This window comes from Platalea leucorodia, assembly GCF_965183815.1.
Source record: "Platalea leucorodia genome assembly, chromosome: 7".
Taxonomy (NCBI): Eukaryota; Metazoa; Chordata; class Aves; order Pelecaniformes; family Threskiornithidae; genus Platalea; species Platalea leucorodia.
In genome coordinates, this window is record NC_138829.1 from 71,647,206 (window position 1) to 71,657,140 (window position 9,935).

The 9,935-nt window shown below is 70.1% G+C and overlaps 2 protein-coding genes across 2 annotated transcripts; one reads left to right on the forward strand and one right to left on the reverse strand.

Annotated features, from left to right (window-relative positions):
- The first annotated feature begins 921 nt into the window (after positions 1–921).
- Positions 922–3,072, forward strand: RAD9A (RAD9 checkpoint clamp component A). Its single transcript, XM_082316892.1, has 11 exons — positions 922–1,013; positions 1,098–1,168; positions 1,300–1,434; positions 1,523–1,637; positions 1,715–1,814; positions 1,928–2,037; positions 2,123–2,229; positions 2,313–2,377; positions 2,453–2,554; positions 2,656–2,869; positions 2,939–3,072. The coding sequence occupies exons 1-11, from the start codon at positions 980–982 to the stop codon at positions 3,035–3,037; spliced, it is 1,152 nt and encodes a 383-aa protein (XP_082173018.1). The 5' UTR covers positions 922–979; the 3' UTR covers positions 3,038–3,072.
- An 80-nt stretch (positions 3,073–3,152) lies between these two features.
- Positions 3,153–7,247, reverse strand: PPP1CA (protein phosphatase 1 catalytic subunit alpha). The gene is made up of 7 exons (XM_082316893.1): positions 7,170–7,247; positions 5,535–5,666; positions 5,097–5,327; positions 4,576–4,680; positions 4,207–4,430; positions 3,765–3,899; positions 3,153–3,514 (listed from the first exon to the last, which is right to left on the reverse strand). Exons 1-7 carry the CDS (start codon positions 7,222–7,224, stop codon positions 3,404–3,406), a joined length of 993 nt encoding a protein of 330 aa, XP_082173019.1. The 5' UTR covers positions 7,225–7,247; the 3' UTR covers positions 3,153–3,403.
- Positions 7,248–9,935: the final 2,688 nt, after the last annotated feature.

The following is a 9,935-nucleotide window of genomic DNA, read 5'->3' on the forward strand; positions in this document are numbered from 1 at the left end:
GTGAGGGGGGACGCTCACCAGGCGCGAGGGGAAGGGAGAAGGGGGCGGTGGGAGCCCCGGCAGGCTGCACCTGTGGGGAGCGGGCACGGGGAGGCCGGCTGGGGTCCTGGGGAGAGCCACGGTGCGGGCTGGGGGCTACCACAGCCGCGGGGGACGGCGCAGGCCCCTCCGAGAGGCCCGGGCAGCCCGGAGGAGGCTCCCGGGAGAGGGCCGGGGCCTGGCAGGCCGGGGCCAGGCCCCGGGGAGAGCCCGGGGATGGGTGAGGAGACCTGGGAAGGGGCCCGGAGGACCGGGGAGGGGCCCGGGGGCAGGCGGGGAGGGGCCGGGGGGCCCGGGGCCGGGCCGGGGAGCGGGGCCGGGCCCCGAGAACCGTGCGGAGGGACGTACCGCCGCCGCTCAGCCGTCGAAGCCCCATTGGTTGAGCGCCACGTCAATCTACCCGCCGGCGGCGCATGCGCCCTGCCGCCCAATAGCGAGCTGCGTTGTGGGGGTGTGGGCGGGCCTGCCCGCGCGCGCGCGCCGGGAGCACGGGGAGGGAGGGAGCCGCGCCCCGGTCACGTGAGTCGAAGCCCGGCATTCGCGCCTACCAATCGGTCGGCGGCGGGGGCGGGACGGAGTTGGGTTCCCGACCAATGGGAAGGCGGCGGGACAGGGCGGTGCGGAAGCGGGGAAGGTGGCGGCGCGGCGCGGCGGTGGAGCGGGCGGAACCACCGGCGGGTGGACGGGGGGGGCGGGCGAGACCATTCCGGGGGCTGGAGGGGGGCGGGTGACACCGGGCGCAACCATTTGGGGGGGGGGGGGAGGCACCGCCGAGGCGCTCCGGAGCCGGGGGGGGGGGGGAGGTGGGCGCGTCCATCGCGGGGGGGGGGGGGGTTGAGGGACGCTGGGCGCAACCATTTGGAGGGGAGGGGGCGTGGCCTACGCTGGGGGCGGGGCCTGGGGCAGAGAGGCGCGAAGCCCACACGTGGCCGATCGCGCCATGAAGTGCGTCGTCACCGGTAGCAACGTCAAAGGTGAGCAAAGGGGGGGGTATGGGGGGGGGCAGCGAGGTGGGGGGGGGCCCTGCCTCCCCCTGACCCCCCCCCCTCGCCCCCCAGCCCTGGGCCGAGCCGTGCACGCCCTGTCCCGCGTCGGGGACGAGCTCTACCTGGAGCCCACCGCGAGCGGGGTACGGGGCGCCGGGGGGACACGGGGGGGGGGGGACACGAGGGGGGGGGGCCATTCGTGCCCCCCCCCCCCCCCCGCTGGTGTGGCCGGCGGTGCCGTCACCCTGCGTGTCCCCCCCCCTGCCCCCCGAAGCTGTCCCTGCGCGCCGTCAACTCCTCGCGCTCCGCCTTCGCCTCCTTCCTCTTCGCGCCCCTCTTCTTCCAGCTGTACGAGGCGGGCGGCCCCCAGCCCCACGCCGAGCCCCTCCGATGCAAAGTCCTCATGAAGGTGCGGCACCCCCAAAGCTCCCCGTGTCCCTTTTTTGGGGGGGGGACCAGGCAGGGTGACCGTCGCCGTCCCTGTCCCCTACCCGCAGTCTTTCCTGAGCATCTTCCGTTCGCTGCCTTCGCTGGAGAAAACGGTGTGGAAATGCCTCGTTTTGCTCAAACCCCGCGCCGGCCGCCTGGTCGTGCAGCTCCACTGCAAGTACGGTGAGTGGCGGGGAGGCGGGAGGGACGCCGTCCCCGCCGTCCCGCCCCGCTGAGCCGCCGCCGCCATCCCCCGCCAGGCGTCACCAAGACCCACAACTTGGCCTTCCAGGAGTGCGAGCGGCTCCAGGCCGTTTTCGACACCCGGCGCTGCGCCAGCAGCCTCCGCGCCCCAGCACGGTGAGGGCGAGCGCGGGGAGAGGTTGGGGCGGGGAAGGAGGGACCCTGCTGGCCCTGGGGGGTTTTGGGGTGCTCAGCCCCCAGTGCCGTCCCCTCCCTCCCTGTGCCCGCAGGGTGCTGGCGGAGGCCGTGGTCCACTTTTCCCCGACGCTGGCTGAGGTGACGCTGGGGGCCGGCCCCGGGGGCAAGATCAGCCTCCGAAACTACGTGGAGGACGAGGCGGGTGAGCCCGGCGGGGCGGGGGTGCCCCTTCCCCGGCCTCGGGGTGCCGGCACGGCCCCCAGACCCACCTCTTCCCCCCCTTCCAGAGCCGAGCAAGACGATGGTGACGGAGCTGTGGCTGGCCGAGGACGAGTTCCAGACGGCAGCCGTGGCCCCGGGCTCCCACATCACCTTCTGCCTCAAGGAATTTCGGGTGAGTCCCTGCCCGGGTCGTGTCCTCCCCCTCCAGCCCTGGGGTCACCCCTCAGCCCCCCTCAACCTCCCCTTTGTCCCCAGGGGCTGCTGAGCTTCGCCGAGGCCTCCAACCTGCCCCTCACCATCCACTACGACGCGCCTGGCAGGTAGGAGCGGGCGCCCCGGCCCCCCGTGCCGGCCCTGCCCCTGGCCACCTCGCCTCAGGCCCTCTGTGCCCCCAGGCCGGTGATCTTCACCCTGGACGACGCCGTGCTGGAGGTCCACCTGGTGCTGGCCACCCTCTCGGACCCAGAAAGCGGCTTGCAACCCACCCCGGCCAACGGGTAAGCCTCGGGGTGGGTGACAGTCCGGCTGCCATCAGTAGGGACCAGAGTGAACAGTCCCCCCCACTCTACCTCCAACTCATTCGCTCTCACCCCAACAGTGTGTCCCACCTGCCCGCGCCATCAGATGACTTTGCCGATGACCTCGAATCCTACATGATTGCCATGGAAACCAGCACCCACGAGGAGGGCTCGGGGGTGCCCCCCAGCCCCACCTTCCCCCTGCGCACCCCACGTCCAGCCGAAAGCGACCCTGAGGAGGAGGAGGAAGAGGAAGAGGACGGAGCTGTGCCGGGGACGCCCCCTCACAAGAAGGTCTGGGGTGGGCACAGGCGTGCCTGGGGATGGGCACAGCCCCCTCCTGACCCCCACCTCTCCCCACAGTTTCGCTCCCTGTTTTTTGGCTCGGTGCTGACACCGGGGGGGCCCGGCCCGGCCCCCACCCAGGAGGTGCTGGCAGAGGACAGCGACGGCGAGTACTGAGACCCCCGAGGGCGCGGAGCTGCCGGCACCCCGCCCCTGCGTGACCCCCCCAGGCGCTTCCAGCCCCCAGGATGGGCACCCCCCCTAATCCCCCAAACACAGGCACCCCCCCACGACCCATTACAAGTTTATTCCCAAAAAATTCCTCCTGCCTCGCCCCTCCACTGCCATCCCAGGGCTGGGCTCTGGGCTCCCCCCTCGCCCCAGCGGTCCCTGCCCTGGGGGGGGCTGGATTTGGTTCGGTGGAGCGTGGCGGGCAGGGGGGGGAGCAGGATCTTACAAATAAAAAAACAAGTCGAAAGAAAAGCGACCTGATGCTGAGGGCGGGGGGCCGGGCCCCAGCCGGGCGCAGGGGTGGCTCGCGGCTCATTTCTTGGCTTTGGCAGAGTTGCGGGGAGGGGTGACGGGGCGTCCGGCGGGGTTCAGCCCGCTGAACTGCCCATATTTGCCCTTGTTCTTGTCGGCCGGCTTCAAAATCTGGCAGGGAGAGGGGGAAAAGGGGTGAGTGGGGGGTCTGCATGCTGTGCTCCCTCCCTGCTCCCCTCCCGCCTTGAAGGCAGAGGCTCCCCCCAATTCCGTGGGCACCAGGAGCCCCCTCCGCTCTCCCTCCTGCCCCCCCCAGCCCTGCGTGCACCAGCACCCGCTCCCTGCAAGAACCGGGGCCCCCCCAGCCGCCCGTGGTCACTTTGGGCCTGTCCCCCCCTCGCTGGCGGTGCCCCCGACCCACCTGAAATGAACACATCAGCGTTTCGTCCACGCTCATCATGGCGCCCGCGTTGTCAAACTCCCCGCAGTAGTTGGGAGCCGAGAAGAGGGTGACGAGCTGGCGCTTGGCGAAGAACTCGTAGCCGTCCTCCACCACCTGCGTGGGTGTCAGAGCCGGCGCTGAACCGAGCACCCCCGGGGCAAACACCCACCCTCTGGGGCAAACGCCCCCAGGGGTCCAGCCCACAGAGTCCCAACAAGCCCCCCAAGCTCAAACATCCCCTCTGGGGGCAATTACCTCCCCAGGAACCCCACCTGAGACAGCCCCAAGAGCAAATATTGCCCTTGAGGGGCAAATCCTAGGGGTAGCAATGCCTGCCTCATACCCAAGACCCACCGGGGACCCAAATTTCCCTCCCAGGGGTGCACCCGCTTGCCCCCAGCAGCGGGGTGCCCGGCGGTACCTGGTGCGCCCGGCAGATGAGGTCCAGGTCGTGCTTGTGCAGGAACTTCGCCACCACCTCTGCCCCGAAGGTGAAGGAGACGCCGCGATCGTTTTCACCCCAACCCTGCACGTCCTTGTCGGGGTCGGACCAGAGCAGGTCGCAGAGCAGACCCTGATCTGGCACATCCGTGGGGCGCATGATCCGCCGGATCTGCTCCATCGACTGCAGGTCGGGAGAAAGCCCTGCACGGAGACGGGGGGGCATCGTCAGCTCCTGCCTCTTCGGCAACAACCCCCGTCCCCCTGGGGCACCCCCAAAAAAGCTCCTGTCCCCCCCTCCAGCCCCCGGTAGCTGCTTCCCCGAAGCCCCGGGCAGGGCCGTGCCCACCTCCGTGGCAGCAGAAGATCTTCTCATCCACGATAGCGGCGATGGGCAAACAGTTGAAGCAATCGGTGAACGTTTTCCAGAGCTTGATGTTGTACCGTCGCTTGCCTGCAAGGCAGAGGGTGTGGGTGCCTAGCGCTGCCCCTCTGGGATACCAGGGGGTGCGTGGGGCTCCCTGTGAGCCCCCGCGTGGGCTCGTGCCCCCCAGGTGAAGCACACAGAGGCCAGAGGCCCCGGCAGAGCTCCGGCTGCACGGGGACAATGCCGTGGGGTGGCACTGCATCACGCATGGGGGGCACGGGGTGGGCGTGGGACGCTCAGGGTGGACGATGCTGGGAGCACCGGGGCGGTACAGGTTGGTCGTGGGGATGAGGATGGCACAGGGGTGGCAGGAGGACTCCCCCCGGTCACAGCAGCTGTAGACGGGGTGGGTGCAGGACAGCACGGGGAGGAGAGCGGGTAAGGGACGCGCGGGGACGGCAGAGGGGTTGTGGGGGGCACGCGGCCGCAGCCTGAGCACTCACACTCATCGTAGAAGCCATAGATGCGGTTGATGCTGGCGCACTCGTGGTTGCCGCGCAGCAGGAAGAAATTCTCGGGGTACTTGATCTTGTAGGCGAGCAGCAGGCAGATGGTTTCCAGCGACTGCTTGCCCCGGTCCACGTAGTCGCCCAGGAACAGGTAGTTGCTCTCGGGGGGGAAGCCCCCGTACTCAAAGAGCCGCAGCAAGTCGTAGTACTGCCCGTGGATGTCACCTGGAGGGGGACACAGGGTGCGCGTGGGACCCCAGCTCCCCGCAACCCCCCACGCCACCCCACAGCGGGTCCCAGTGCCGCCCATCCACGTCCCTGGGGAAGCGCAGGGCCGCGCCACTAGCCCAGCTGGCCCCCGCGCCCGTCCCGGGGGCTCGCCCAGCCTCTGCCCGGGGTGCCCGGCCGGTGCGGCACCCAGCCAGCCCTCACCACAGATCTTGAGGGGTGCCTCCAGCTCCAGCAGGATGGGTTGGCTGAGGAAGATCTCCCGCGACTTGAGGCACAGCCCCCGGATCTCGTTCTCCGTCAGCTGCACGTTCTTTCCCGGCCGCGACCCTTGGACTGGCCCCACCGGAGAGAGAGAGAGAGGTGTCAGGGACCCCGCCAGCGCCCCACGGGCACCCCACATGCTGGCACTGAGGGACAGGGATCTGGGCCGTGGTGCAGCCTGTGCCCGGGCGCTGGCAGGAGCGATGGGCATGAGGGATTCGGGTGTCCCATCCCGCACCCAGAGATGGCCTGCCCCAGCATGGGTGGGCACGGATCACCCCCCGCCCCAGTGGACCCCTCTCCTGCCAAAGCTGGGGGTTGTGGCAGGGCCCCCCAAACCACGGGACCTGCAAACCCAGATCCTCCTCGCTCCCCGGTGCCTGCCAACCTGGCACCCCTGTACCCCAACACACCCCTCACGCTGCTTATCTCAAATCCAGCCCCTTGCCCGCCCTCCCCCAGCCCCCCAACCCAATATCCAGCCCCCATCCCCTGCACAGCCCCCCAAGAGCCAGCCCCAAAACCCCCACCTCTCCCCTCCCCCAACACCGCCCCCCCAGCCCCCCAGGACTGCCCCCCATATTCTCCAGCCACTCCCACCCCCAAAACCTCAACCCCAGGACCCCCCCCAGGGGGTTCAGCCACTGCCCCGGCCTGACAGGGTGGGAGGGGACAGATCCCGGGGTGCCCAGCTTTTGGGGTGACCAAAAGCTGCTAGGGGGAGATTGGGGCAGTTGGGGAGCGGGTAGGGGTTGTCTGGGGGGGGCCAGGCTCGCTGGGGGGGGCTGGAAGCCGTTAAGGGGAGGGGCCAGGCCCATTAAGGGGGGGTCAGACCCATTAAAGGGGGGCCAAGCCTGTTAAGGGGAGCCCAAGCCCGTTAAGGGGGGCCAAGCTCGTTAAGGGGGGCCCAGGCCCGCTAAGGGGGGGGGGCAGGCCCTTTAAGGAGGGCGCATGCCCATTAACGGGGTGCTAAGCTCGTTAAGGGGGTGCTGAGCTCGTTAAGGGGGGCCCAAGCCCGTTAAGGGGGGGGCCAGGCCCGCTAAGGGGGTGCTAAGCTCGTTAAGGGGGGCCCAGGCCCGTTAAAGGGGGTGCTAAGCTCGTTAAGGGGGTGCTAAGCTCGTTAAGGGGGGCCCAGGCCCGTTAAAGGGGGGGTCAGGCCCGTTAACGGGGGGCCAGGCCTGCTAAGGGGGTGCTAAGCTCGTTAAGGGGGACCCAGGCCCGTTAAAGGGGGGGGTCAGGCCCGCTAAGGGGGTGCTAAGCTCGTTAAGGGGGGCCCAGGCCCGTTAAAGGGGGTGCTAAGCTCGTTAAGGGGGTGCTAAGCTCGTTAAGGGGGGCCCAGGCCCGTTAAAAGGGGGGGTCAGGCCCGCTAAGGGGGTCCCAGGCCCGCTAAGGGGGTGCTAAGCTCGTTAAGGGGGGCCCAGGCCCGTTAAGGGGGGGCCGGGCCCGTTACGGGGGGGCCGGGCCCGTTGGGGTCCCGAGGCCGTTGGGGGGTCCCGAGGCGGCTGCGGGGGGGGATCCGGGGCTGCTAGGGGTGGCGGGGGCGGCGGGTCCTGGCGGCGGGGGGGGGTCCCTCACCCTCCAGGAGGCGGCTGATGATGGAGTCGAGGTTGAGCTTCTCGGTGTCCGCCATGGCCGCCGGACGCTCCCGCCCCGCCCCGCTCCGCTCCGCCCCGCCCCTCGCGCCGCGCGTGCCAGCGGGAGCGGCCCTGGCCGGGGGTGGCGGGGTGGGGAGGGTGGCGCGACGCCCCCTGCCGGCGCGGAGGAATCATCGCGGGGGTCACCGGGAGACGGGACAGGGGAGAGGGGACAGGGGACAGGGACAGCCTCCGCCTGGGCACCGCGACCCCACCGTCCGGGGCACCCCATCCCCGGCGTGGGGGCACCGCAGGCACCCCCACCCCTGGCATAGAGACATGGGGACACCCGTGGCAGGGGGACACCCGTGGCAGGGGGACATCTCGGGCAGGGGGACATCTCGGGCAGAGGGACACGGGGACACAGGGGACACCGGGTACCCGCATCCCGGTCCTCGGGCCACGGGGACAGCCTGGGGACACAGGAGCAGGGCAGGGGGGGTAGCCCAGGTCAGCAGAGGGGGTCCCAAGGGCTGGGGTGTGATGGGGCATGGGGACACGGGGGGACACGGGGGGGACGCGGTGCCTGGCGGGGACCAGGGGTTGCCCACGGGTGGGCAGGGGCCCCGGTGTGTTCCCCCCCCCCCGGCGGCGTGTGCCAGCTCGGGGACCCGTGGGGCCACCGTCGCCAGCAGCACCGGGCGGTTGCTGGGAGGCTGTTGCCACCCCGGTGTCCCCGGTGTCCCCTTGGGCACGGCTCTGGGGGGGCCTCTGGGCCCACGGCGGGGACCGAGCCCCGTTTGCCGTGCTGTGCCACACTTCACGTGCCGTGCCGCGCTGTGCCACACCGGCCATGCCGCACCGTGCTGTGCCACGCCATGCTGCACATGCCACGCGTGCCATGTGCTGTGCCGAGCCACGCCATGCTCTGCCATGCCATTCCCTGTGTGCCGTGCCATGCCATTCCCTGTGTGCTGTGCCATGCCATTCCCTGTGTGCCGTGCCGTGCCATGCCATGCCGTTCCCTGTGTGCCGTGCCGTGCCATGCCATTCCCTGTGTGCCGTGCCGTGCCATTCCCTGTGTGCCATGCTGTGCCGTGCCATGCCATTCCCTGTGTGCTGTGCCATGCCATTCCCTGTGTGCCATGCTGTGCCGTGCCATGCCATTCCCCGTGTGCTGTGCCATGCCATGCCGTGCCATTCCTTGTGTGCTGTGCCATGCCGTGCCATGCCATTCCCCATGTGCCATGCCAAGCTGTGCCATGCTGTGCCATTCCCCACGTGCCAAGCCATGCCATGCTGTGCCGTGCCATTCCCTGCGTGCTGGGCTGTGCCATGCCATGCCATTCCCTGTGTGCCATGCTGTGCCGTGCCATGCCGTGCGGTGCCATTCCCCATGTGCCATGCCATGCCATGCCATGCCGTGCCATTCCTCACATGCTGTGCCATGCCATGTCATGCCATTCCCCGCGTGCCATGCTGTGCCATGCCATGCTGTGCCATTCCCCATGTGCCATGCCATGCCGTGCAGTGCCATTCCCCATGTGCCATGCTGTGCCATGCCATGCTGTGCCATTCCCCACATGCTATGCCATGCCACACCATGCCATTCCCCATGTGCCATGCTGTGCCATGCCATGCTGTGCCATTCCCCACATGCTATGCCATGCCACACCATGCCATTTCCCATGTGCCATGCTGTGCCGTGCTGTGCCATGCCATGCCGTGCCGTGTGGTGCCATGCCCTGCGTGCCATGCCGTGCCGTGCCGTGCCATTCCCCACACGCCGTGCCATGCCGTGCCGTGCCATTCCCCACATGCCGTGCCGTGCCGTTGGAAATAGCACCGGGGGGGTGGCAGCCGCCTGGCCCCAGCCCTGACATTTCTGCTCCGCGGTGTCAGTTTTACAGCCGGCCCCGGGTGACCCCGCCGGGCTGTCCCTGTCCCCCCTCCCTGTCCCCTGTCCCCTCTCCCTGTCCCCTGTCCCCCCTCCCTGTCCCCCCTCCCTGTCCCCTGTCCCTGTCCCCGCTCCCTGTCCCCCCTCCCTGTCCCCCCCGTGCCCTCTCCCTGTCCCCCCTCCCTGTTCCCATCCCCTGTCCCCTGTCCCCTGTCCCCGCGGTGGCACCCCGGCCCCGCCGCCCCCGTCTCCCCCCTCGCCCCTGTCCCCGCTCCCCCCCCCCGGGGGCTCCGCACCCTTCGCACCCCGGGGCCCCCCCGGGCTCCCCCGGCCCCGCCCCGCCGCTCCCCGGGGCCGCCCCGCCCGGGCAGGAGGCGCCGCCGGGACCGGAGCGGGCACAGCGCAGCGCGGGGCGCGACCGCACCGGACGGACCGACGGACACCGCCACCGCCACCGCCACCGCCACCGCCGGTGGGTGCTGGCGCGGGGGGGAGCGTGGGGCCGGGGGTGCGTGAGTGTGGGTGCCTTTTTTTGGGGGGGTGGGTGCGTGTGCAGGCAGCGGGGGGTGCTGGTGCTGGGGGGGTGCGGGATTTGGGTCGGGGGGGGGGGTGTGCACGCGTGGGGGCGTGCGTGTGTGCACGCCTGTGTGTGCGTGTGTGCAGGGCTGTGTGTGTGTGCGTCTGTGTCTGTGTGCATCTGTGCGTGCATGTTTGCGTGTGCATATGCGTGTCTGCATGCATACATGCATGTCTGTGTGTGTGTGCACGTGTGCACGTTTGTGTCTGTGTGCATGCGTGTGTGGGCACGTTCGTGTGGGCACGTGCACGTCTGCATGCATACATGCATGTCTGCATGTCTGTGTGCGTGCA

Coding starts and splice junctions, on each gene's coding strand:
- PPP1CA (XM_082316893.1), bottom strand. CDS start 7,224: ATGGCGGACACCGAGAAGCTCAACCTCGACTCCATCATCAGCCGCCTC. Junction 5,667..7,169: donor CATCAGCCGCCTCCTGGAGG/GTGAGGGACCCC, acceptor CGGTGGGGCCAG/TCCAAGGGTCGCGGCCGGGA. Junction 4,431..4,575: donor GATCTTCTGCTGCCACGGAG/GTGGGCACGGCC, acceptor GTCTCCGTGCAG/GGCTTTCTCCCGACCTGCAG.
- RAD9A (XM_082316892.1), top strand. CDS start 980: ATGAAGTGCGTCGTCACCGGTAGCAACGTCAAAG. Junction 1,014..1,097: donor CACCGGTAGCAACGTCAAAG/GTGAGCAAAGGG, acceptor CTCGCCCCCCAG/CCCTGGGCCGAGCCGTGCAC. Junction 2,870..2,938: donor GGACGCCCCCTCACAAGAAG/GTCTGGGGTGGG, acceptor CTCTCCCCACAG/TTTCGCTCCCTGTTTTTTGG.